This window comes from Ranitomeya imitator, chromosome 1 (assembly GCF_032444005.1).
Source record: "Ranitomeya imitator isolate aRanImi1 chromosome 1, aRanImi1.pri, whole genome shotgun sequence".
In the NCBI taxonomy this organism is placed as follows: Eukaryota; Metazoa; Chordata; class Amphibia; order Anura; family Dendrobatidae; genus Ranitomeya; species Ranitomeya imitator.
The window spans coordinates 1,896,033-1,923,316 of record NC_091282.1 but is presented as its reverse complement, the minus strand read 5'-3'; the positions used below and the strand labels follow the sequence as shown (position 1 = coordinate 1,923,316).

At 52.4% G+C, this 27,284-nt stretch overlaps 1 protein-coding gene across 1 annotated transcript in view; it reads left to right on the top strand.

Annotated features, from left to right (window-relative positions):
- The window catches only part of LOC138657726 (thioredoxin-related transmembrane protein 1-like), a 63,317-nt gene that overhangs the window by 15,117 nt on the left and 20,916 nt on the right, over window positions 1-27,284 (top strand). Inside the window, exons 4-7 of the mRNA XM_069745410.1 lie at window positions 24,894-25,022; window positions 25,114-25,159; window positions 26,106-26,207; window positions 26,489-26,558. Coding sequence (XP_069601511.1) covers window positions 24,894-25,022; window positions 25,114-25,159; window positions 26,106-26,207; window positions 26,489-26,558 — 347 coding nt within the window. The remainder of the gene's footprint in view (window positions 1-24,893; window positions 25,023-25,113; window positions 25,160-26,105; window positions 26,208-26,488; window positions 26,559-27,284) is intronic.

Here is a 27,284-nt window from a genome sequence, read left to right as displayed (position 1 = left end):
AGTATACACACGGGGTGGATGTGGGTATGATCTCTGGATATGTTCCCACTCAGTGGTGCCCCATGTGCCCGTCTTGCCAGCACTATTAGTACAACTGGGATCATATACTAGAGCTGACCCCTAGTATACACACGGGGTGGATGTGGGTGTGATCTCTCTGGATATGTTCCCACTCAGTGGCGCCCCATGTGCCCGTCTTGCCAGCACTATTAGTACAACTGTGATCATATACTAGAGCTGACCCCCCAGTATACACACGGGGTGGATGTGGGTGTGATCTCTGGATATGTTCCCACTCAGTGGTGCCCCATGTGCCCGTCTTGGCAGCACTATTAGTACAACTGTGATCATATACTAGAGCTGACCCCCAGTATACACACGGGGTGGATGTGGGTGTGATCTCTCTGGATATGTTCCCACTCAGTGGCGCCCCATGTGCCCGTCTTGGCAGCACTATTAGTACAACTGGGATCATATACTAGAGCTGACCCCCAGTATACACACGGGGTGGATGTGGGTGTGATCTCTCTGGATATGTTCCCACTCAGTGGCGCCCCATGTGCCCGTCTTGGCAGCACTATTAGTACAACTGGGATCATATACTAGAGCTGACCCCCCAGTATACACACGGGGTGGATGTGGGTGTGATCTCTGGATATGTTCCCACTCAGTGGTGCCCCATGTGCCCGTCTTGGCAGCACTATTAGTACAACTGTGATCATATACTAGAGCTGACCCCCAGTATACACACGGGGTGGATGTGGGTGTGATCTCTCTGGATATGTTCCCACTCAGTGGCGCCCCATGTGCCCGTCTTGCCAGCACTATTAGTACAGCTGGGATCATATACTAGAGCTGACCCCCCAGTATACACACGGGGTGGATGTGGGTATGATCTCTGGATATGTTCCCACTCAGTGGCCCCCCATGTGCCCGTCTTGCCAGCACTATTAGTACAACTGGGATCATATACTAGAGCTGACCCCCAGTATACACACGGGGTGGATGTGGGTGTGATCTCTGGATATGTTCCCACTCAGTGGCACCCCATGTGCCCGTCTTGGCAGCACTATTAGTACAACTGGGATCATATACTAGAGCTGACCCCCCAGTATACACACGGGGTGGATGTGGGTGTGATCTCTGGATATGTTCCCACTCAGTGGTGCCCCATGTGCCCGTCTTGGCAGCACTATTAGTACAACTGTGATCATATACTAGAGCTGACCCCCAGTATACACACGGGGTGGATGTGGGTGTGATCTCTCTGGATATGTTCCCACTCAGTGGTGCCCCATGTGCCCGTCTTGCCAGCACTATTAGTACAGCTGGGATCATATACTAGAGCTGACCACCAGTATACACACGGGGTGGATGTGGGTGTGATCTCTCTGTACATGTTCCCACTCAGTGGCGCCCCATGTGCCCGTCTTGCCAGCACTATTAGTACAACTGTGATCATATACTAGAGCTGACCCCCAGTATACACACGGGGTGGATGTGGGTGTGATCTCTGGATATGTTCCCACTCAGTGGCGCCCCATGTGCCCGTCTTGCCAGCACTATTAGTATAACTGGGATCATATACTAGAGCTGACCCCCCAGTATACACACGGGGTGGATGTGGGTATGATCTCTGGATATGTTCCCACTCAGTGGCGCCCCATGTGCCCGTCTTGCCAGCACTATTAATACAACTGGGATCATATACTAGAGCTGACCCCCAGTATACACACGGGGTGGATGTGGGTGTGATCTCTCTGTACATGTTCCCACTCAGTGGTGCCCCATGTGCCCGTCTTGCCAGCACTATTAGTACAACTGGGATCATATACTAGAGCTGACCCCCCAGTATACACACGGGGTGGATGTGGGTATGATCTCTGGATATGTTCCCACTCAGTGGCGCCCCATGTGCCCGTCTTGCCAGCACTATTAATACAACTGGGATCATATACTAGAGCTGACCCCCCAGTATACACACGGGGTGGATGTGGGTGTGATCTCTCTGGATATGTTCCCACTCAGTGGCGCCCCATGTGCCCGTCTTGCCAGCACTATTAGTACAACTGTGATCATATACTAGAGCTGACCCCCAGTATACACACGGGGTGGATGTGGGTATGATATCTCTGGATATGTTCCCACTCAGTGGCGCCCCATGTGCCCGTCTTGCCAGCACTATTAGTACAACTGGGATCATATACTAGAGCTGACCCCCAGTATACACACGGGGTGGATGTGAGTATGATCTCTGGATATGTTCCCACTCAGTGGCGCCCCATGTGCCCGTCTTGCCAGCACTATTAGTACAACTGGGATCATATACTAGAGCTGACCCCCAGTATACACACGGGGTGGATGTGGGTATGATCTCTGGATATGTTCCCACTCAGTGGCGCCCCATGTGCCCGTCTTGCCAGCACTATTAGTACAACTGGGATCATATACTAGAGCTGACCCCCAGTATACACACGGGGTGGATGTGGGTGTGATCTCTGGATATGTTCCCACTCAGTGGTGCCCCATGTGCCCGTCTTGTCAGCACTATTAGTACAACTGGGATCATATACTAGAGCTGACCCCCAGTATACACACGGGGTGGATGTGGGTGTGATCTCTCTGGATATGTTCCCACTCAGTGGCGCCCCATGTGCCCGTCTTGCCAGCACTATTAGTACAACTGGGATCATATACTAGAGCTGACCCCCAGTATACACACGGGGTGGATGTGGGTATGATCTCTCTGGATATGTTCCCACTCAGTGGCGCCCCATGTGCCCGTCTTGCCAGCACTATTAGTACAACTGGGATCATATACTAGAGCTGACCCCCCAGTATACACACGGGGTGGATGTGGGTGTGGTCTCTGGATATGTTCCCACTCAGTGGCGCCCCATGTGCCCGTCTTGCCAGCACTATTACTTCAACTGGGATCATATACTAGAGCTGACCCCCAGTATACACACGGGGTGGATGTGGGTGTGATCTCTGGATATGTTCCCACTCAGTGGCGCCCCATGTGCCCGTCTTGCCAGCACTATTAGTACAACTGGGATCATATACTAGAGCTGACCCCCAGTATACACACGGGGTGGATGTGGGTGTGATTTCTGGATATGTTCCCACTCAGTGGTGCCCCATGTGCCCGTCTTGTCAGCACTATTAGTACAACTGGGATCATATACTAGAGCTGACCCCCAGTATACACACGGGGTGGATGTGGGTGTGATCTCTCTGGATATGTTCCCACTCAGTGGCGCCCCATGTGCCCGTCTTGCCAGCACTATTAGTACAACTGTGATCATATACTAGAGCTGACCCCCCAGTATACACACGGGGTGGATGTGGGTGTGATCTCTGGATATGTTCCCACTCAGTGGCGCCCCATGTGCCCGTCTTGTCAGCACTATTAGTACAACTGGGATCATATACTAGAGCTGACCCCCAGTATACACACGGGGTGGATGTGGGTGTGATCTCTCTGGATATGTTCCCACTCAGTGGCGCCCCATGTGCCCGTCTTGCCAGCACTATTAGTACAACTGTGATCATATACTAGAGCTGACCCCCCAGTATACACACGGGGTGGATGTGGGTGTGATCTCTGGATATGTTCCCACTCAGTGGTGCCCCATGCGCCCGTCTTGTCAGCACTATTAGTACAACTGGGATCATATACTAGAGCTGACCCCCAGTATACACACGGGGTGGATGTGGGTATGATCTCTCTGGATATGTTCCCACTCAGTGGCGCCCCATGTGCCCGTCTTGCCAGCACTATTAGTACAACTGGGATCATATACTAGAGCTGACCCCCCAGTATACACACGGGGTGGATGTGGGTGTGGTCTCTGGATATGTTCCCACTCAGTGGCGCCCCATGTGCCCGTCTTGCCAGCACTATTACTTCAACTGGGATCATATACTAGAGCTGACCCCCAGTATACACACGGGGTGGATGTGGGTGTGATTTCTGGATATGTTCCCACTCAGTGGTGCCCCATGTGCCCGTCTTGCCAGCACTATTAGTACAACTGGGATCATATACTAGAGCTGACCCCCAGTATACACACGGGGTGGATGTGGGTGTGATTTCTGGATATGTTCCCACTCAGTGGTGCCCCATGTGCCCGTCTTGCCAGCACTATTAGTACAACTGGGATCATATACTAGAGCTGACCCCCCAGTATACACACGGGGTGGATGTGGGTATGATCTCTGGATATGTTCCCACTCAGTGGCGCCCCATGTGCCCGTCTTGCCAGCACTATTAGTACAACTGGGATCATATACTAGAGCTGACCCCCCAGTATACACACGGGGTGGATGTGGGTGTGATCTCTGGATATGTTCCCACTCAGTGGCGCCCCATGTGCCCGTCTTGCCAGCACTATTAGTACAACTGTGATCATATACTAGAGCTGACCCCCCAGTATACACACGGGGTGGATGTGGGTATGATCTCTGGATATGTTCCCACTCAGTGGCGCCCCATGTGCCCGTCTTGCCAGCACTATTAGTACAACTGGGATCATATACTAGAGCTGACCCCCCAGTATACACACGGGGTGGATGTGGGTGTGATCTCTCTGGATATGTTCCCACTCAGTGGCGCCCCATGTGCCCGTCTTGCCAGCACTATTAGTACAACTGGGATCATATACTAGAGCTGACCCCCCAGTATACACACGGGGTGGATGTGGGTGTGATCTCTCTGGATATGTTCCCACTCAGTGGTGCCCCATGTGCCCGTCTTGCCAGCACTATTAGTACAGCTGGGATCATATACTAGAGCTGACCCCCAGTATACACACGGGGTGGATGTGGGTGTGATCTCTGGATATGTTCCCACTCAGTGGTGCCCCATGTGCCCGTCTTGCCAGCACTATTAGTACAACTGGGATCATATACTAGAGCTGACCCCCAGTATACACACGGGGTGGATGTGGGTGTGATCTCTGGATATGTTCCCACTCAGTGGCGCCCCATGTGCCCGTCTTGCCAGCACTATTAGTACAACTGGGATCATATACTAGAGCTGACCCCCAGTATACACACGGGGTGGATGTGGGTGTGATCTCTCTGGATATGTTCCCACTCAGTGGCGCCCCATGTGCCCGTCTTGTCAGCACTATTAGTACAACTGTGATCATATACTAGAGCTGACCCCCAGTATACACACGGGGTGGATGTGGGTATGATCTCTGGATATGTTCCCACTCAGTGGCCCCATGTGCCCGTCTTGCCAGCACTATTAGTACAACTGTGATCATATACTAGAGCTGACCCCCAGTATACACACGGGGTGGATGTGGGTATGATCTCTGGATATGTTCCCACTCAGTGGCGCCCCATGTGCCCGTCTTGCCAGCACTATTAGTACAACTGGGATCATATACTAGAGCTGACCCCCCAGTATACACACGGGGTGGATGTGGGTGTGATCTCTGGATATGTTCCCACTCAGTGGCGCCCCATGTGCCCGTCTTGCCAGCACTATTAGTACAGCTGGGATCATATACTAGAGCTGACCCCCAGTATACACACGGGGTGGATGTGGGTGTGATCTCTGGATATGTTCCCACTCAGTGGCGCCCCATGTGCCCGTCTTGCCAGCACTATTAGTACAGCTGGGATCATATACTAGAGCTGACCCCCAGTATACACACGGGGTGGATGTGGGTATGATCTCTGGATATGTTCCCACTCAGTGGCACCCCATGCGCCCGTCTTGCCAGCACTATTAGTACAACTGGGATCATATACTAGAGCTGACCCCCAGTATACACACGGGGTGGATGTGGGTGTGATCTCTGGATATGTTCCCACTCAGTGGCGCCCCATGTGCCCGTCTTGCCAGCACTATTAGTACAACTGGGATCATATACTAGAGCTGACCCCCCAGTATACACACGGGGTGGATGTGGGTATGATCTCTGGATATGTTCCCACTCAGTGGCGCCCCATGTGCCCGTCTTGCCAGCACTATTAGTACAACTGGGATCATATACTAGAGCTGACCCCCCAGTATACACACGGGGTGGATGTGGGTGTGATCTCTGGATATGTTCCCACTCAGTGGCGCCCCATGTGCCCGTCTTGCCAGCACTATTAGTACAACTGTGATCATATACTAGAGCTGACCCCCAGTATACACACGGGGTGGATGTGGGTGTGATCTCTGGATATGTTCCCACTCAGTGGCGCCCCATGTGCCCGTCTTGCCAGCACTATTTGTACAACTGGGATCATATACTAGAGCTGACCCCCAGTATACACACGGGGTGGATGTGGGTGTGATCTCTGGATATGTTCCCACTCAGTGGCGCCCCATGTGCCCGTCTTGCCAGCACTATTTGTACAACTGGGATCATATACTAGAGCTGACCCCCCAGTATACACACGGGGTGGATGTGGGTGTGATCTCTCTGGATATGTTCCCACTCAGTGGTGCCCCATGTGCCCGTCTTGCCAGCACTATTAGTACAACTGGGATCATATACTAGAGCTGACCCCCAGTATACACACGGGGTGGATGTGGGTGTGATCTCTGGATATGTTCCCACTCAGTGGTGCCCCATGCGCCCGTCTTGCCAGCACTATTAGTACAACTGGGATCATATACTAGAGCTGACCCCCCAGTATACACACGGGGTGGATGTGGGTGTGATCTCTGGATATGTTCCCACTCAGTGGCGCCCCATGTGCCCGTCTTGCCAGCACTATTAGTACAACTGTGATCATATACTAGAGCTGACCCCCAGTATACACACGGGGTGGATGTGGGTGTGATCTCTCTGTACATGTTCCCACTCAGTGGCGCCCCATGTGCCCGTCTTGCCAGCACTATTAGTATAACTGGGATCATATACTAGAGCTGACCCCCAGTATACACACGGGGTGGATGTGGGTGTGATCTCTGGATATGTTCCCACTCAGTGGTGCCCCATGCGCCCGTCTTGCCAGCACTATTAGTACAACTGGGATCATATACTAGAGCTGACCCCCAGTATACACACGGGGTGGATGTGGGTGTGATCTCTCTGGATATGTTCCCACTCAGTGGTGCCCCATGTGCCCGTCTTGCCAGCACTATTAGTACAACTGTGATCATATACTAGAGCTGACCCCCAGTATACACACGGGGTGGATGTGGGTGTGATCTCTCTGGATATGTTCCCACTCAGTGGTGCCCCATGTGCCCGTCTTGCCAGCACTATTAGTACAACTGGGATCATATACTAGAGCTGACCCCCAGTATACACACGGGGTGGATGTGGGTGTGATCTCTGGATATGTTCCCACTCAGTGGCGCCCCATGTGCCCGTCTTGCCAGCACTATTAGTACAACTGGGATCATATACTAGAGCTGACCCCCAGTATACACACGGGGTGGATGTGGGTGTGATCTCTGGATATGTTCCCACTCAGTGGTGCCCCATGTGCCCGTCTTGCCAGCACTATTAGTACAACTGGGATCATATACTAGAGCTGACCCCCAGTATACACACGGGGTGGATGTGGGTGTGATCTCTGGATATGTTCCCACTCAGTGGCGCCCCATGTGCCCATCTTGCCAGCACTATTAGTACAACTGGGATAATATACTAGAGCTGACCCCCCAGTATACACACGGGGTGGATGTGGGTATGATCTCTGGATATGTTCCCACTCAGTGGCGCCCCATGTGCCCATCTTGCCAGCACTATTAGTACAACTGGGATCATATACTAGAGCTGACCCCCAGTATACACACGGGGTGGATGTGGGTATGATCTCTGGATATGTTCCCACTCAGTGGTGCCCCATGTGCCCGTCTTGCCAGCACTATTAGTATAACTGGGATCATATACTAGAGCTGACCCCCAGTATACACACGGGGTGGATGTGGGTGTGATCTCTCTGGATATGTTCCCACTCAGTGGTGCCCCATGTGCCCGTCTTGCCAGCACTATTAGTACAGCTGGGATCATATACTAGAGCTGACCCCCAGTATACACACGGGGTGGATGTGGGTATGATCTCTGGATATGTTCCCACTCAGTGGCGCCCCATGTGCCCGTCTTGGCAGCACTATTAGTACAACTGGGATCATATACTAGAGCTGACCCCCAGTATACACACGGGGTGGATGTGGGTGTGATCTCTCTGGATATGTTCCCACTCAGTGGCGCCCCATGTGCCCGTCTTGCCAGCACTATTAGTACAACTGGGATCATATACTAGAGCTGACCCCCAGTATACACACGGGGTGGATGTGGGTGTGATCTCTGGATATGTTCCCACTCAGTGGTGCCCCATGCGCCCGTCTTGCCAGCACTATTAGTACAACTGGGATCATATACTAGAGCTGACCCCCCAGTATACACACGGGGTGGATGTGGGTGTGATCTCTGGATATGTTCCCACTCAGTGGCGCCCCATGTGCCCGTCTTGCCAGCACTATTAGTACAACTGTGATCATATACTAGAGCTGACCCCCAGTATACACACGGGGTGGATGTGGGTGTGATCTCTCTGTACATGTTCCCACTCAGTGGCGCCCCATGTGCCCGTCTTGCCAGCACTATTAGTATAACTGGGATCATATACTAGAGCTGACCCCCAGTATACACACGGGGTGGATGTGGGTGTGATCTCTGGATATGTTCCCACTCAGTGGTGCCCCATGCGCCCGTCTTGCCAGCACTATTAGTACAACTGGGATCATATACTAGAGCTGACCCCCAGTATACACACGGGGTGGATGTGGGTATGATCTCTCTGGATATGTTCCCACTCAGTGGTGCCCCATGTGCCCGTCTTGCCAGCACTATTAGTACAACTGGGATCATATACTAGAGCTGACCCCCAGTATACACACGGGGTGGATGTGGGTGTGATCTCTCTGGATATGTTCCCACTCAGTGGTGCCCCATGTGCCCGTCTTGCCAGCACTATTAGTACAACTGTGATCATATACTAGAGCTGACCCCCAGTATACACACGGGGTGGATGTGGGTGTGATCTCTGGATATGTTCCCACTCAGTGGCGCCCCATGTGCCCGTCTTGCCAGCACTATTAGTACAACTGGGATCATATACTAGAGCTGACCCCCAGTATACACACGGGGTGGATGTGGGTGTGATCTCTCTGGATATGTTCCCACTCAGTGGTGCCCCATGTGCCCGTCTTGCCAGCACTATTAGTACAACTGTGATCATATACTAGAGCTGACCCCCAGTATACACACGGGGTGGATGTGGGTGTGATCTCTGGATATGTTCCCACTCAGTGGCGCCCCATGTGCCCGTCTTGCCAGCACTATTAGTACAACTGGGATCATATACTAGAGCTGACCCCCCAGTATACACACGGGGTGGATGTGGGTGTGATCTCTGGATATGTTCCCACTCAGTGGCGCCCCATGTGCCCGTCTTGCCAGCACTATTAGTACAACTGGGATCATATACTAGAGCTGACCCCCAGTATACACACGGGGTGGATGTGGGTGTGATCTCTGGATATGTTCCCACTCAGTGGTGCCCCATGTGCCCGTCTTGCCAGCACTATTAGTACAACTGGGATCATATACTAGAGCTGACCCCCCAGTATACACACGGGGTGGATGTGGGTATGATCTCTGGATATGTTCCCACTCAGTGGTGCCCCATGTGCCCGTCTTGCCAGCACTATTAGTACAGCTGGGATCATATACTAGAGCTGACCCCCAGTATACACACGGGGTGGATGTGGGTGTGATCTCTGGATATGTTCCCACTCAGTGGTGCCCCATGTGCCCGTCTTGCCAGCACTATTAGTACAGCTGGGATCATATACTAGAGCTGACCCCCAGTATACACACGGGGTGGATGTGGGTATGATCTCTGGATATGTTCCCACTCAGTGGCGCCCCATGTGCCCGTCTTGTCAGCACTATTAGTACAACTGGGATCATATACTACAGCTGACCCCCCAGTATACACACGGGGTGGATGTGTGTGTTATCTCTGGATATGTTCCCACTCAGTGGTGCCCCATGTGCCCGTCTTACCAGCACTATTAGTACAACTGTGATCATATACTAGAGCTGACCCCCAGTATACACACGGGGTGGATGTGGGTGTGATCTCTGGATATGTTCCCACTCAGTGGCGCCCCATGTGCCCGTCTTGCCAGCACTATTAGTACAACTGGGATCATATACTAGAGCTGACCCCCCAGTATACACACGGGGTGGATGTGGGTATGATCTCTGGATATGTTCCCACTCAGTGGTGCCCCATGTGCCCGTCTTGCCAGCACTATTAGTACAGCTGGGATCATATACTAGAGCTGACCCCCAGTATACACACGGGGTGGATGTGGGTGTGATCTCTGGATATGTTCCCACTCAGTGGTGCCCCATGTGCCCGTCTTGCCAGCACTATTAGTACAGCTGGGATCATATACTAGAGCTGACCCCCAGTATACACACGGGGTGGATGTGGGTATGATCTCTGGATATGTTCCCACTCAGTGGCGCCCCATGTGCCCGTCTTGTCAGCACTATTAGTACAACTGGGATCATATACTACAGCTGACCCCCCAGTATACACACGGGGTGGATGTGTGTGTTATCTCTGGATATGTTCCCACTCAGTGGTGCCCCATGTGCCCGTCTTACCAGCACTATTAGTACAACTGTGATCATATACTAGAGCTGACCCCCAGTATACACACGGGGTGGATGTGGGTGTGATCTCTGGATATGTTCCCACTCAGTGGCGCCCCATGTGCCCGTCTTGCCAGCACTATTTGTACAACTGGGATCATATACTAGAGCTGACCCCCCAGTATACACACGGGGTGGATGTGGGTGTGATCTCTCTGGATATGTTCCCACTCAGTGGTGCCCCATGTGCCCGTCTTGCCAGCACTATTAGTACAACTGGGATCATATACTAGAGCTGACCCCCAGTATACACACGGGGTGGATGTGGGTGTGATCTCTGGATATGTTCCCACTCAGTGGTGCCCCATGCGCCCGTCTTGCCAGCACTATTAGTACAACTGGGATCATATACTAGAGCTGACCCCCCAGTATACACACGGGGTGGATGTGGGTGTGATCTCTGGATATGTTCCCACTCAGTGGCGCCCCATGTGCCCGTCTTGCCAGCACTATTAGTACAACTGTGATCATATACTAGAGCTGACCCCCAGTATACACACGGGGTGGATGTGGGTGTGATCTCTGGATATGTTCCCACTCAGTGGTGCCCCATGCGCCCGTCTTGCCAGCACTATTAGTACAACTGGGATCATATACTAGAGCTGACCCCCCAGTATACACACGGGGTGGATGTGGGTGTGATCTCTCTGGATATGTTCCCACTCAGTGGTGCCCCATGTGCCCGTCTTGCCAGCACTATTAGTACAACTGTGATCATATACTAGAGCTGACCCCCAGTATACACACGGGGTGGATGTGGGTGTGATCTCTCTGGATATGTTCCCACTCAGTGGTGCCCCATGTGCCCGTCTTGCCAGCACTATTAGTACAACTGTGATCATATACTAGAGCTGACCCCCAGTATACACACGGGGTGGATGTGGGTGTGATCTCTGGATATGTTCCCACTCAGTGGCGCCCCATGTGCCCGTCTTGCCAGCACTATTAGTACAACTGGGATCATATACTAGAGCTGACCCCCAGTATACACACGGGGTGGATGTGGGTGTGATCTCTGGATATGTTCCCACTCAGTGGTGCCCCATGTGCCCGTCTTGCCAGCACTATTAGTACAACTGGGATCATATACTAGAGCTGACCCCCAGTATACACACGGGGTGGATGTGGGTGTGATCTCTGGATATGTTCCCACTCAGTGGCGCCCCATGTGCCCATCTTGCCAGCACTATTAGTACAACTGGGATAATATACTAGAGCTGACCCCCCAGTATACACACGGGGTGGATGTGGGTATGATCTCTGGATATGTTCCCACTCAGTGGCGCCCCATGTGCCCATCTTGCCAGCACTATTAGTACAACTGGGATCATATACTAGAGCTGACCCCCAGTATACACACGGGGTGGATGTGGGTATGATCTCTGGATATGTTCCCACTCAGTGGTGCCCCATGTGCCCGTCTTGCCAGCACTATTAGTATAACTGGGATCATATACTAGAGCTGACCCCCAGTATACACACGGGGTGGATGTGGGTGTGATCTCTCTGGATATGTTCCCACTCAGTGGTGCCCCATGTGCCCGTCTTGCCAGCACTATTAGTACAGCTGGGATCATATACTAGAGCTGACCCCCAGTATACACACGGGGTGGATGTGGGTATGATCTCTGGATATGTTCCCACTCAGTGGCGCCCCATGTGCCCGTCTTGGCAGCACTATTAGTACAACTGGGATCATATACTAGAGCTGACCCCCAGTATACACACGGGGTGGATGTGGGTGTGATCTCTCTGGATATGTTCCCACTCAGTGGCGCCCCATGTGCCCGTCTTGCCAGCACTATTAGTACAACTGGGATCATATACTAGAGCTGACCCCCAGTATACACACGGGGTGGATGTGGGTGTGATCTCTGGATATGTTCCCACTCAGTGGTGCCCCATGCGCCCGTCTTGCCAGCACTATTAGTACAACTGGGATCATATACTAGAGCTGACCCCCAGTATACACACGGGGTGGATGTGGGTATGATCTCTCTGGATATGTTCCCACTCAGTGGTGCCCCATGTGCCCGTCTTGCCAGCACTATTAGTACAACTGTGATCATATACTAGAGCTGACCCCCAGTATACACACGGGGTGGATGTGGGTGTGATCTCTGGATATGTTCCCACTCAGTGGCGCCCCATGTGCCCGTCTTGCCAGCACTATTAGTACAACTGGGATCATATACTAGAGCTGACCCCCAGTATACACACGGGGTGGATGTGGGTGTGATCTCTCTGGATATGTTCCCACTCAGTGGTGCCCCATGTGCCCGTCTTGCCAGCACTATTAGTACAACTGTGATCATATACTAGAGCTGACCCCCAGTATACACACGGGGTGGATGTGGGTGTGATCTCTGGATATGTTCCCACTCAGTGGCGCCCCATGTGCCCGTCTTGCCAGCACTATTAGTACAACTGGGATCATATACTAGAGCTGACCCCCCAGTATACACACGGGGTGGATGTGGGTGTGATCTCTGGATATGTTCCCACTCAGTGGCGCCCCATGTGCCCGTCTTGCCAGCACTATTAGTACAACTGGGATCATATACTAGAGCTGACCCCCAGTATACACACGGGGTGGATGTGGGTGTGATCTCTGGATATGTTCCCACTCAGTGGTGCCCCATGTGCCCGTCTTGCCAGCACTATTAGTACAACTGGGATCATATACTAGAGCTGACCCCCCAGTATACACACGGGGTGGATGTGGGTATGATCTCTGGATATGTTCCCACTCAGTGGTGCCCCATGTGCCCGTCTTGCCAGCACTATTAGTACAGCTGGGATCATATACTAGAGCTGACCCCCAGTATACACACGGGGTGGATGTGGGTGTGATCTCTGGATATGTTCCCACTCAGTGGTGCCCCATGTGCCCGTCTTGCCAGCACTATTAGTACAGCTGGGATCATATACTAGAGCTGACCCCCAGTATACACACGGGGTGGATGTGGGTATGATCTCTGGATATGTTCCCACTCAGTGGCGCCCCATGTGCCCGTCTTGTCAGCACTATTAGTACAACTGGGATCATATACTACAGCTGACCCCCCAGTATACACACGGGGTGGATGTGTGTGTTATCTCTGGATATGTTCCCACTCAGTGGTGCCCCATGTGCCCGTCTTACCAGCACTATTAGTACAACTGTGATCATATACTAGAGCTGACCCCCAGTATACACACGGGGTGGATGTGGGTATGATCTCTGGATATGTTCCCACTCAGTGGTGCCCCATGCGCCCGTCTTGCCAGCACTATTAGTACAACTGGGATCATATACTAGAGCTGACCCCCCAGTATACACACGGGGTGGATGTGGGTGTGATCTCTGGATATGTTCCCACTCAGTGGTGCCCCATGCGCCCGTCTTGTCAGCACTATTAGTACAACTGGGATCATATACTAGAGCTGACCCCCAGTATACACACGGGGTGGATGTGGGTATGATCTCTGGATATGTTCCCACTCAGTGGTGCCCCATGCGCCCGTCTTGCCAGCACTATTAGTACAACTGGGATCATATACTAGAGCTGACCCCCAGTATACACACGGGGTGGATGTGGGTGTGATCTCTCTGTACATGTTCCCACTCAGTGGTGCCCCATGTGCCCGTCTTGCCAGCACTATTAGTACAACTGGGATCATATACTAGAGCTGACCCCCAGTATACACACGGGGTGGATGTGGGTGTGATCTCTGGATATGTTCCCACTCAGTGGTGCCCCATGCGCCCGTCTTGTCAGCACTATTAGTACAACTGGGATCATATACTAGAGCTGACCCCCAGTATACACACGGGGTGGATGTGGGTATGATCTCTGGATATGTTCCCACTCAGTGGCACCCCATGTGCCCGTCTTGCCAGCACTATTAGTACAACTGGGATCATATACTAGAGCTGACCCCCCAGTATACACACGGGGTGGATGTGGGTATGATCTCTGGATATGTTCCCACTCAGTGGCGCCCCATGTGCCCGTCTTGCCAGCACTATTAGTACAACTGGGATCATATACTAGAGCTGACCCCCCAGTATACACACGGGGTGGATGTGGGTGTGGTCTCTGGATATGTTCCCACTCAGTGGCGCCCCATGTGCCCGTCTTGCCAGCACTATTACTTCAACTGGGATCATATACTAGAGCTGACCCCCAGTATACACACGGGGTGGATGTGGGTGTGATCTCTGGATATGTTCCCACTCAGTGGCGCCCCATGTGCCCGTCTTGCCAGCACTATTAGTACAACTGGGATCATATACTAGAGCTGACCCCCAGTATACACACGGGGTGGATGTGGGTGTGATTTCTGGATATGTTCCCACTCAGTGGTGCCCCATGTGCCCGTCTTGCCAGCACTATTAGTACAACTGGGATCATATACTAGAGCTGACCCCCCAGTATACACACGGGGTGGATGTGGGTATGATCTCTGGATATGTTCCCACTCAGTGGCGCCCCATGTGCCCGTCTTGCCAGCACTATTAGTACAACTGGGATCATATACTAGAGCTGACCCCCCAGTATACACACGGGGTGGATGTGGGTGTGATCTCTGGATATGTTCCCACTCAGTGGCGCCCCATGTGCCCGTCTTGCCAGCACTATTAGTACAACTGGGATCATATACTAGAGCTGACCCCCCAGTATACACACGGGGTGGATGTGGGTATGATCTCTGGATATGTTCCCACTCAGTGGCGCCCCATGTGCCCGTCTTGCCAGCACTATTAGTACAACTGGGATCATATACTAGAGCTGACCCCCAGTATACACACGGGGTGGATGTGGGTGTGATATCTGGATATGTTCCCACTCAGTGGTGCCCCATGTGCCCGTCTTGCCAGCACTATTAGTACAACTGGGATCATATACTAGAGCTGACCCCCCAGTATACACACGGGGTGGATGTGGGTGTGATCTCTCTGGATATGTTCCCACTCAGTGGCGCCCCATGTGCCCGTCTTGCCAGCACTATTAGTACAACTGGGATCATATACTAGAGCTGACCCCCCAGTATACACACGGGGTGGATGTGGGTGTGATCTCTCTGGATATGTTCCCACTCAGTGGTGCCCCATGTGCCCGTCTTGCCAGCACTATTAGTACAGCTGGGATCATATACTAGAGCTGACCCCCAGTATACACACGGGGTGGATGTGGGTGTGATCTCTGGATATGTTCCCACTCAGTGGTGCCCCATGTGCCCGTCTTGCCAGCACTATTAGTACAACTGGGATCATATACTAGAGCTGACCCCCAGTATACACACGGGGTGGATGTGGGTGTGATCTCTGGATATGTTCCCACTCAGTGGCGCCCCATGTGCCCGTCTTGCCAGCACTATTAGTACAACTGGGATCATATACTAGAGCTGACCCCCAGTATACACACGGGGTGGATGTGGGTGTGATTTCTGGATATGTTCCCACTCAGTGGTGCCCCATGTGCCCGTCTTGTCAGCACTATTAGTACAACTGGGATCATATACTAGAGCTGACCCCCAGTATACACACGGGGTGGATGTGGGTGTGATCTCTCTGGATATGTTCCCACTCAGTGGCGCCCCATGTGCCCGTCTTGCCAGCACTATTAGTACAACTGGGATCATATACTAGAGCTGACCCCCAGTATACACACGGGGTGGATGTGGGTATGATCTCTCTGGATATGTTCCCACTCAGTGGCGCCCCATGTGCCCGTCTTGCCAGCACTATTAGTACAACTGGGATCATATACTAGAGCTGACCCCCCAGTATACACACGGGGTGGATGTGGGTGTGGTCTCTGGATATGTTCCCACTCAGTGGCGCCCCATGTGCCCGTCTTGCCAGCACTATTACTTCAACTGGGATCATATACTAGAGCTGACCCCCAGTATACACACGGGGTGGATGTGGGTGTGATCTCTGGATATGTTCCCACTCAGTGGCGCCCCATGTGCCCGTCTTGCCAGCACTATTAGTACAACTGGGATCATATACTAGAGCTGACCCCCAGTATACACACGGGGTGGATGTGGGTGTGATTTCTGGATATGTTCCCACTCAGTGGTGCCCCATGTGCCCGTCTTGCCAGCACTATTAGTACAACTGGGATCATATACTAGAGCTGACCCCCCAGTATACACACGGGGTGGATGTGGGTATGATCTCTGGATATGTTCCCACTCAGTGGCGCCCCATGTGCCCGTCTTGCCAGCACTATTAGTACAACTGGGATCATATACTAGAGCTGACCCCCCAGTATACACACGGGGTGGATGTGGGTGTGATCTCTGGATATGTTCCCACTCAGTGGCGCCCCATGTGCCCGTCTTGCCAGCACTATTAGTACAACTGGGATCATATACTAGAGCTGACCCCCCAGTATACACACGGGGTGGATGTGGGTATGATCTCTGGATATGTTCCCACTCAGTGGCGCCCCATGTGCCCGTCTTGCCAGCACTATTAGTACAACTGGGATCATATACTAGAGCTGACCCCCAGTATACACACGGGGTGGATGTGGGTGTGATATCTGGATATGTTCCCACTCAGTGGTGCCCCATGTGCCCGTCTTGCCAGCACTATTAGTACAACTGGGATCATATACTAGAGCTGACCCCCCAGTATACACACGGGGTGGATGTGGGTGTGATCTCTCTGGATATGTTCCCACTCAGTGGCGCCCCATGTGCCCGTCTTGCCAGCACTATTAGTACAACTGGGATCATATACTAGAGCTGACCCCCCAGTATACACACGGGGTGGATGTGGGTGTGATCTCTCTGGATATGTTCCCACTCAGTGGTGCCCCATGTGCCCGTCTTGCCAGCACTATTAGTACAGCTGGGATCATATACTAGAGCTGACCCCCAGTATACACACGGGGTGGATGTGGGTGTGATCTCTGGATATGTTCCCACTCAGTGGTGCCCCATGTGCCCGTCTTGCCAGCACTATTAGTACAACTGGGATCATATACTAGAGCTGACCCCCAGTATACACACGGGGTGGATGTGGGTGTGATCTTTGGATATGTTCCCACTCAGTGGCGCCCCATGTGCCCGTCTTGCCAGCACTATTAGTACAACTGGGATCATATACTAGAGCTGACCCCCAGTATACACACGGGGTGGATGTGGGTGTGATCTCTGGATATGTTCCCACTCAGTGGCGCCCCATGTGCCCGTCTTGCCAGCACTATTAGTACAACTGGGATCATATACTAGAGCTGACCCCCAGTATACACACGGGGTGGATGTGGGTGTGATCTCTCTGGATATGTTCCCACTCAGTGGCGCCCCATGTGCCCGTCTTGTCAGCACTATTAGTACAACTGTGATCATATACTAGAGCTGACCCCCAGTATACACACGGGGTGGATGTGGGTATGATCTCTGGATATGTTCCCACTCAGTGGCGCCCCATGTGCCCGTCTTGCCAGCACTATTAGTACAACTGGGATCATATACTAGAGCTGACCCCCCAGTATACACACGGGGTGGATGTGGGTGTGATCTCTGGATATGTTCCCACTCAGTGGTGCCCCATGTGCCCGTCTTGCCAGCAGTATTAGTACAACTGGGATCATATACTAGAGCTGACCCCCCAGTATACACACGGGGTGGATGTGGGTGTGATCTCTGGATATGTTCCCACTCAGTGGTGCCCCATGTGCCCGTCTTGCCAGCACTATTAGTACAGCTGGGATCATATACTAGAGCTGACCCCCAGTATACACACGGGGTGGATGTGGGTGTGATCTCTGGATATGTTCCCACTCAGTGGCGCCCCATGTGCCCGTCTTGCCAGCACTATTAGTACAGCTGGGATCATATACTAGAGCTGACCCCCAGTATACACACGGGGTGGATGTGGGTATGATCTCTGGATATGTTCCCACTCAGTGGCACCCCATGCGCCCGTCTTGCCAGCACTATTAGTACAACTGGGATCATATACTAGAGCTGACCCCCAGTATACACACGGGGTGGATGTGGGTGTGATCTCTGGATATGTTCCCACTCAGTGGCGCCCCATGTGCCCGTCTTGCCAGCACTATTAGTACAACTGGGATCATATACTAGAGCTGACCCCCAGTATACACACGGGGTGGATGTGGGTGTGATCTCTGGATATGTTCCCACTCAGTGGCGCCCCATGTGCCCGTCTTGCCAGCACTATTAGTACAACTGGGATCATATACTAGAGCTGACCCCCCAGTATACACACGGGGTGGATGTGGGTATGATCTCTGGATATGTTCCCACTCAGTGGCGCCCCATGTGCCCGTCTTGCCAGCACTATTAGTACAACTGGGATCATATACTAGAGCTGACCCCCCAGTATACACTCGGGGTGGATGTGGGTGTGATCTCTCTGGATATGTTCCCACTCAGTGGTGCCCCATGTGCCCGTCTTGCCAGCACTATTAGTACAACTGGGATCATATACTAGAGCTGACCCCCCAGTATACACACGGGGTGGATGTGGGTGTGATCTCTGGATATGTTCCCACTCAGTGGCGCCCCATGTGCCCGTCTTGCCAGCACTATTAGTACAACTGTGATCATATACTAGAGCTGACCCCCAGTATACACACGGGGTGGATGTGGGTGTGATCTCTGGATATGTTCCCACTCAGTGGCGCCCCATGTGCCCGTCTTGCCAGCACTATTTGTACAACTGGGATCATATACTAGAGCTGACCCCCAGTATACACACGGGGTGGATGTGGGTGTGATCTCTGGATATGTTCCCACTCAGTGGCGCCCCATGTGCCCGTCTTGCCAGCACTATTTGTACAACTGGGATCATATACTAGAGCTGACCCCCCAGTATACACACGGGGTGGATGTGGGTGTGATCTCTCTGGATATGTTCCCACTCAGTGGTGCCCCATGTGCCCGTCTTGCCAGCACTATTAGTACAACTGGGATCATATACTAGAGCTGACCCCCAGTATACACACGGGGTGGATGTGGGTGTGATCTCTGGATATGTTCCCACTCAGTGGTGCCCCATGCGCCCGTCTTGCCAGCACTATTAGTACAACTGGGATCATATACTAGAGCTGACCCCCCAGTATACACACGGGGTGGATGTGGGTGTGATCTCTGGATATGTTCCCACTCAGTGGCGCCCCATGTGCCCGTCTTGCCAGCACTATTAGTACAACTGTGATCATATACTAGAGCTGACCCCCAGTATACACACGGGGTGGATGTGGGTGTGATCTCTCTGTACATGTTCCCACTCAGTGGCGCCCCATGTGCCCGTCTTGCCAGCACTATTAGTATAACTGGGATCATATACTAGAGCTGACCCCCAGTATACACACGGGGTGGATGTGGGTGTGATCTCTGGATATGTTCCCACTCAGTGGTGCCCCATGCGCCCGTCTTGCCAGCACTATTAGTACAACTGGGATCATATACTAGAGCTGACCCCCAGTATACACACGGGGTGGATGTGGGTGTGATCTCTCTGGATATGTTCCCACTCAGTGGTGCCCCATGTGCCCGTCTTGCCAGCACTATTAGTACAACTGTGATCATATACTAGAGCTGACCCCCAGTATACACACGGGGTGGATGTGGGTGTGATCTCTCTGGATATATTCCCACTCAGTGGTGCCCCATGTGCCCGTCTTGCCAGCACTATTAGTACAACTGGGATCATATACTAGAGCTGACCCCCAGTATACACACGGGGTGGATGTGGGTATGATCTCTCTGGATATGTTCCCACTCAGTGGTGCCCCATGTGCCCGTCTTGCCAGCACTATTAGTACAACTGGGATCATATACTAGAGCTGACCCCCCAGTATACACACGGGGTGGATGTGGGTGTGATCTCTGGATATGTTCCCACTCAGTGGCGCCCCATGTGCCCGTCTTGCCAGCACTATTAGTACAACTGGGATCATATACTAGAGCTGACCCCCAGTATACACACGGGGTGGATGTGGGTGTGATCTCTGGATATGTTCCCACTCAGTGGCGCCCCATGTGCCCGTCTTGCCAGCACTATTAGTACAACTGGGATCATATACTAGAGCTGACCCCCAGTATACACACGGGGTGGATGTGGGTGTGATCTCTCTGTACATGTTCCCACTCAGTGGCCCCCCATGTGCCCGTCTTGCCAGCACTATTAGTACAACTGGGATCATATACTAGAGCTGACCCCCAGTATACACACGGGGTGGATGTGGGTGTGATCTCTGGATATGTTCCCACTCAGTGGCGCCCCATGTGCCCATCTTGCCAGCACTATTAGTACAACTGGGATAATATACTAGAGCTGACCCCCCAGTATACACACGGGGTGGATGTGGGTATGATCTCTGGATATGTTCCCACTCAGTGGCGCCCCATGTGCCCATCTTGCCAGCACTATTAGTACAACTGGGATCATATACTAGAGCTGACCCCCAGTATACACACGGGGTGGATGTGGGTATGATCTCTGGATATGTTCCCACTCAGTGGTGCCCCATGTGCCCGTCTTGCCAGCACTATTAGTATAACTGGGATCATATACTAGAGCTGACCCCCAGTATACACACGGGGTGGATGTGGGTGTGATCTCTCTGGATATGTTCCCACTCAGTGGTGCCCCATGTGCCCGTCTTGCCAGCACTATTAGTACAGCTGGGATCATATACTAGAGCTGACCCCCAGTATACACACGGGGTGGATGTGGGTATGATCTCTGGATATGTTCCCACTCAGTGGCGCCCCATGTGCCCGTCTTGGCAGCACTATTAGTACAACTGGGATCATATACTAGAGCTGACCCCCAGTATACACACGGGGTGGATGTGGGTGTGATCTCTGGATATGTTCCCACTCAGTGGTGCCCCATGCGCCCGTCTTGCCAGCACTATTAGTACAACTGGGATCATATACTAGAGCTGACCCCCCAGTATACACACGGGGTGGATGTGGGTGTGATCTCTGGATATGTTCCCACTCAGTGGCGCCCCATGTGCCCGTCTTGCCAGCACTATTAGTACAACTGTGATCATATACTAGAGCTGACCCCCAGTATACACACGGGGTGGATGTGGGTGTGATCTCTCTGTACATGTTCCCACTCAGTGGCGCCCCATGTGCCCGTCTTGCCAGCACTATTAGTATAACTGGGATCATATACTAGAGCTGACCCCCAGTATACACACGGGGTGGATGTGGGTGTGATCTCTGGATATGTTCCCACTCAGTGGTGCCCCATGCGCCCGTCTTGCCAGCACTATTAGTACAACTGGGATCATATACTAGAGCTGACCCCCCAGTATACACACGGGGTGGATGTGGGTATGATCTCTCTGGATATGTTCCCACTCAGTGGTGCCCCATGTGCCCGTCTTGCCAGCACTATTAGTACAACTGGGATCATATACTAGAGCTGACCCCCAGTATACACACGGGGTGGATGTGGGTGTGATCTCTCTGGATATGTTCCCACTCAGTGGTGCCCCATGTGCCCGTCTTGCCAGCACTATTAGTACAACTGTGATCATATACTAGAGCTGACCCCCAGTATACACACGGGGTGGATGTGGGTGTGATCTCTGGATATGTTCCCACTCAGTGGCGCCCCATGTGCCCGTCTTGCCAGCACTATTAGTACAACTGGGATCATATACTAGAGCTGACCCCCAGTATACACACGGGGTGGATGTGGGTATGATCTCTCTGCATATGTTCCCACTCAGTGGTGCCCCATGTGCCCGTCTTGCCAGCACTATTAGTACAACTGGGATCATATACTAGAGCTGACCCCCCAGTATACACACGGGGTGGATGTGGGTGTGATCTCTGGATATGTTCCCACTCAGTGGCGCCCCATGTGCCCGTCTTGCCAGCACTATTAGTACAACTGGGATCATATACTAGAGCTGACCCCCAGTATACACACGGGGTGGATGTGGGTGTGATCTCTGGATATGTTCCCACTCAGTGGTGCCCCATGTGCCCGTCTTGCCAGCACTATTAGTACAACTGGGATCATATACTAGAGCTGACCCCCCAGTATACACACGGGGTGGATGTGGGTATGATCTCTGGATATGTTCCCACTCAGTGGTGCCCCATGTGCCCGTCTTGCCAGCACTATTAGTACAGCTGGGATCATATACTAGAGCTGACCCCCAGTATACACACGGGGTGGATGTGGGTGTGATCTCTGGATATGTTCCCACTCAGTGGTGCCCCATGTGCCCGTCTTGCCAGCACTATTAGTACAGCTGGGATCATATACTAGAGCTGACCCCCAGTATACACACGGGGTGGATGTGGGTATGATCTCTGGATATGTTCCCACTCAGTGGCGCCCCATGTGCCCGTCTTGTCAGCACTATTAGTACAACTGGGATCATATACTACAGCTGACCCCCCAGTATACACACGGGGTGGATGTGTGTGTTATCTCTGGATATGTTCCCACTCAGTGGTGCCCCATGTGCCCGTCTTACCAGCACTATTAGTACAACTGTGATCATATACTAGAGCTGACCCCCAGTATACACACGGGGTGGATGTGGGTGTGATCTCTGGATATGTTCCCACTCAGTGGTGCCCCATGTGCCCGTCTTGCCAGCACTATTAGTACAGCTGGGATCATATACTAGAGCTGACCCCCAGTATACACACGGGGTGGATGTGGGTGTGATCTCTGGATATGTTCCCACTCAGTGGTGCCCCATGTGCCCGTCTTGTCAGCACTATTAGTACAACTGGGATCATATACTACAGCTGACCCCCCAGTATACACACGGGGTGGATGTGTGTGTTATCTCTGGATATGTTCCCACTCAGTGGTGCCCCATGTGCCCGTCTTACCAGCACTATTAGTACAACTGTGATCATATACTAGAGCTGACCCCCAGTATACACACGGGGTGGATGTGGGTGTGATCTCTGGATATGTTCCCACTCAGTGGCGCCCCATGTGCCCGTCTTGTCAGCACTATTAGTACAACTGGGATCATATACTAGAGCTGACCCCCAGTATACACACGGGGTGGATGTGGGTATGATCTCTGGATATGTTCCCACTCAGTGGTGCCCCATGCGCCCGTCTTGCCAGCACTATTAGTACAACTGGGATCATATACTAGAGCTGACCCCCAGTATACACACGGGGTGGATGTGGGTGTGATCTCTGGATATGTTCCCACTCAGTGGTGCCCCATGCGCCCGTCTTGCCAGCACTATTCGTATCGTATTAGCTCAGGTTTTCTGTCATTTTCTGTAAGTTTACAGATTGTACAAGGTGTGGGAATTGTAGGTGCCTCGCCGTCCCCCGGTGTGCAGATGTTCAGGCCTTACAGCCCCCACGGGTCCTCCAGGAGTCGGCATGGCGCTTATTTAGTAACTCCGACGCTTCAAGCCATAAACTCAGTTGGGTTTTTGGAATAAATGATCAGAACGAACATCCTGAGCAGCAGTAGGTTACTGTATTAAGGGGGTTGTGTCATTAGTCAACCCCTTCAGAATAAAAATCAATGTAATTCAGTGGTGATCATTAGTGATGAGCGAATATACTCGTTACTCGAGATTTCCCAGCATGCTCGGGGGTCCTCCGAGTATTTGTTAGTGCTCAGGGATTTAGTTCTCAGCGCCGCAGCTGAATGATTTACATCTGATATCCTACATAAGTACATGTGGGGGTTGCCTGGTTGCTAGGGATCCCCCACATGTAATCAGCCTGGCTATCAGATGTAAATCATTCAGCTGCGGCGATGAAAACTAAATATCCGAGCAGTAACAAATACTCTGAGGACCCCCGAGCATGCTGGGAAATCTCGAGTAACGAGTATATTCGCTCATCACTAGTGATCATCTGATCGCCTCTGACCCCATTCTTGTCAGTGGAAGCCTCTGCCAGCCGGATCCTTTCACTGCAGTGACCTCTGCTGGAGAAACGTAGCATTACATGGCAGCCATTCTGATGAAGAAGGCTGCACAGCACGCTGAAGCAGTCCGCAGAGGGGGGTCTTTGGTTTTTATTGGCCCCTCTAATTTTTATATGGACAGGTGGTCACCTTCATGAGACATCCCCTTTAAAGAAAATCTGGAAGCTGAGAGGTGCTATATAGAGGGGCACACAAGGGGGTCTATTAGCTGTGAGCGGACAGGTAGCGGCCGGCGCAGGATTCTCAGCATTTCTTACCTTGTGTCTAGCTGTAAAGATGGCGTTTTCCGGAAGTATCAGGGCCCCCGGACCCACAAGGACTTCATCAGCTTTGTGAATGAGAAGGAGTGGGAGGCGATGGAGGCCGTGTCCTCCTGGGTCAGCCCCGACTCACTGCTGTAAGTAGATCCCAGCGTCCTGCCCCTATAATGTAGGTGTGGGGTCTCGTGGTAAGCCATATAGTAATGTATCCCCCCATCTTCCCTGCAGGATGAGCGGCATGTCCACCTTGTTCCAGCTGTCGGTGTGGATTCGGGTAGGTACATTCAGGTGGGCTCCGATGTTGCAGCAGCGGGTGTGGGGCGCCAGGTGCCCTCTCGGATCCCCCTTCTCCCCTGGCGCAGAGGGTTTGCTCCAGTGTAACAGTCTGGGTGCTCGGCACACACAGTATTGTACAGACTGAATGTAATTGCAGCAAACTCTCCGGCAGACGGATTTTCGGGTCCGCGCAGATTGAACACCACAAATTTTCCCATAACTGACAGCAAGCAGAGATCCTGAAAGTTATCCATCAGTTTCAGGCCCTTAAAGAGAACCGGTCACCCCCAAAATCGAGGGCTAGCTAAGCCCACCGGCATCAGGGGCTTATCTCCAGCACTCTGTAATTTATTCTGTAATGCTGTAGATAAGCCCCCGATGTTACCTGAAAGAGGTTAGATTATACTCACCGGGGCGGTCCGGTCCGGGGCCTCCCATCTTCATACGATGACATCCTCTTCTTGTCTTCACGCTGCAGCTTCGGCGCACTTTATCTCCCTGTTGAGGGCAGAGCAAAGTACTGCAGTGCAGAGGGAAAGGTCAGAGAGGCCCGGCGCCTGCGCACTGCAGTACTTTGCTCTGCCCTCAACAGGGAAATAAAGTGCGCCGAAGCTGCAGCGTGAAGACCAGAAGAGGACGTCATCGTATGAAGATGGGAGGCCTCGGATCGCGACACACATCGGACCCGGACCGCGACGCCCATCGGATCGGACCACCCGCCCAGGTGAGTATAATCTAGCCTCTCTTTCTCATCTTTCAGGATACATCGGGGGCTTATCTACAGCATTACAGAATGCATTACAGGATAAGCCCCTGATGCCGGTGGGCTTGGCTCACCTTCGATTTTGGGGGTGACAGGTTCCCTTTAAGCTGGGAGTTGTAGTTCCTCAGCAGCCGGAGGTTGTTGGGGATCGTTCACGTCCTGATCATCCGTTTCTTTGCAGTACTGCCACAACTATTTAGTGGAAGACGTTGGCCTTCCCGTCTGGGGGTCTTACATCATATTCGGGTTCATGACCCTGTTCCTCGGACTGGTCTTAGGGATGGTAAGTCATTTGTATCCTATAAGATATGATAAATACCCCCTCTGATTGCACGGACCCCCACGGTCTATCCACTGCTGTCCTACTCCCATCTGTATGGGGCTGGTATAGCATGGGTGCTCATGGGGCCTCAGCCCCAACCCCAGTCCATCTAGTTCCTGGAGACCCCATATAATGCGGTTATATATTGCAGTGGGGGTCTTACAGGAATAGTGGGCATCAGACTGTCGTCCTCCATCACTGTCCAGGGCTGTTTGGATAATCATTTTTCCGCTTGGTTGCAGGTTTTGGTGTTTGTTGCAGATTATCTGTGTCCAACTAAGAGGCAGCGACCTCAAGGCTTCAGCTCCCCAAGTGAGTGCCCACATCTGCCGCAAGCGCGCCATCGACAAAGTGCGCTGCTTATGGATTTTGGTCTTAAGAAGAATTTTTGCCATTGGGTTTTTAAAAAAATAAAAAATCCACCCTTTGTTCTGTACGAGCTCTGTTTGGCTGCAGAACCAGTTAATTGAGAATCTGTGGGATCTGTAAAGCCTTTTTTTTCTGTCTTTTTTTTTAGCTCTTCTCAACTAATCTATGACCACATCGAAGTTCAGCTCTGCTCCAGTGTGGTCTGTGGTCTTACACCAGAATTCCTCTGACAGATTCTCAGTTAACTCATTCTGCAGTCGATAAAGTGCAAAGGGAAACAACGAGTGTGTATAAGCTATATGGTGGAAAAATCTTGGGGAAACACCATTTCCAAACTTATTTAGATGCACTTTGAATTTTCCTGAAGGTGTCCATAACTTTTTTTTTCCAGGACGTCCCTCCTGACAGCACCCTGGAGGACGTCGTCCTCCCCTTGCTGGGACAGGAAACACACGAGAGTTCAAAAGGTCATGTCCCACCCACAATCCTCAGAGTTTTTCCTGTCCCTGCAAGGGACGCACGAGAGAAGCTGCGCAGCTTACCGGAGCTCAGGGGGATCGTGCGGCTTGCCAATACCCTTCCCCCTGTCAAGAGGCTCAGGGCAGAAACCCTCCAGAGGGGGTCCCTCTGCTCCAAAGACAAGGAGTGGCGAAGCTCCTGGTGGCAGCT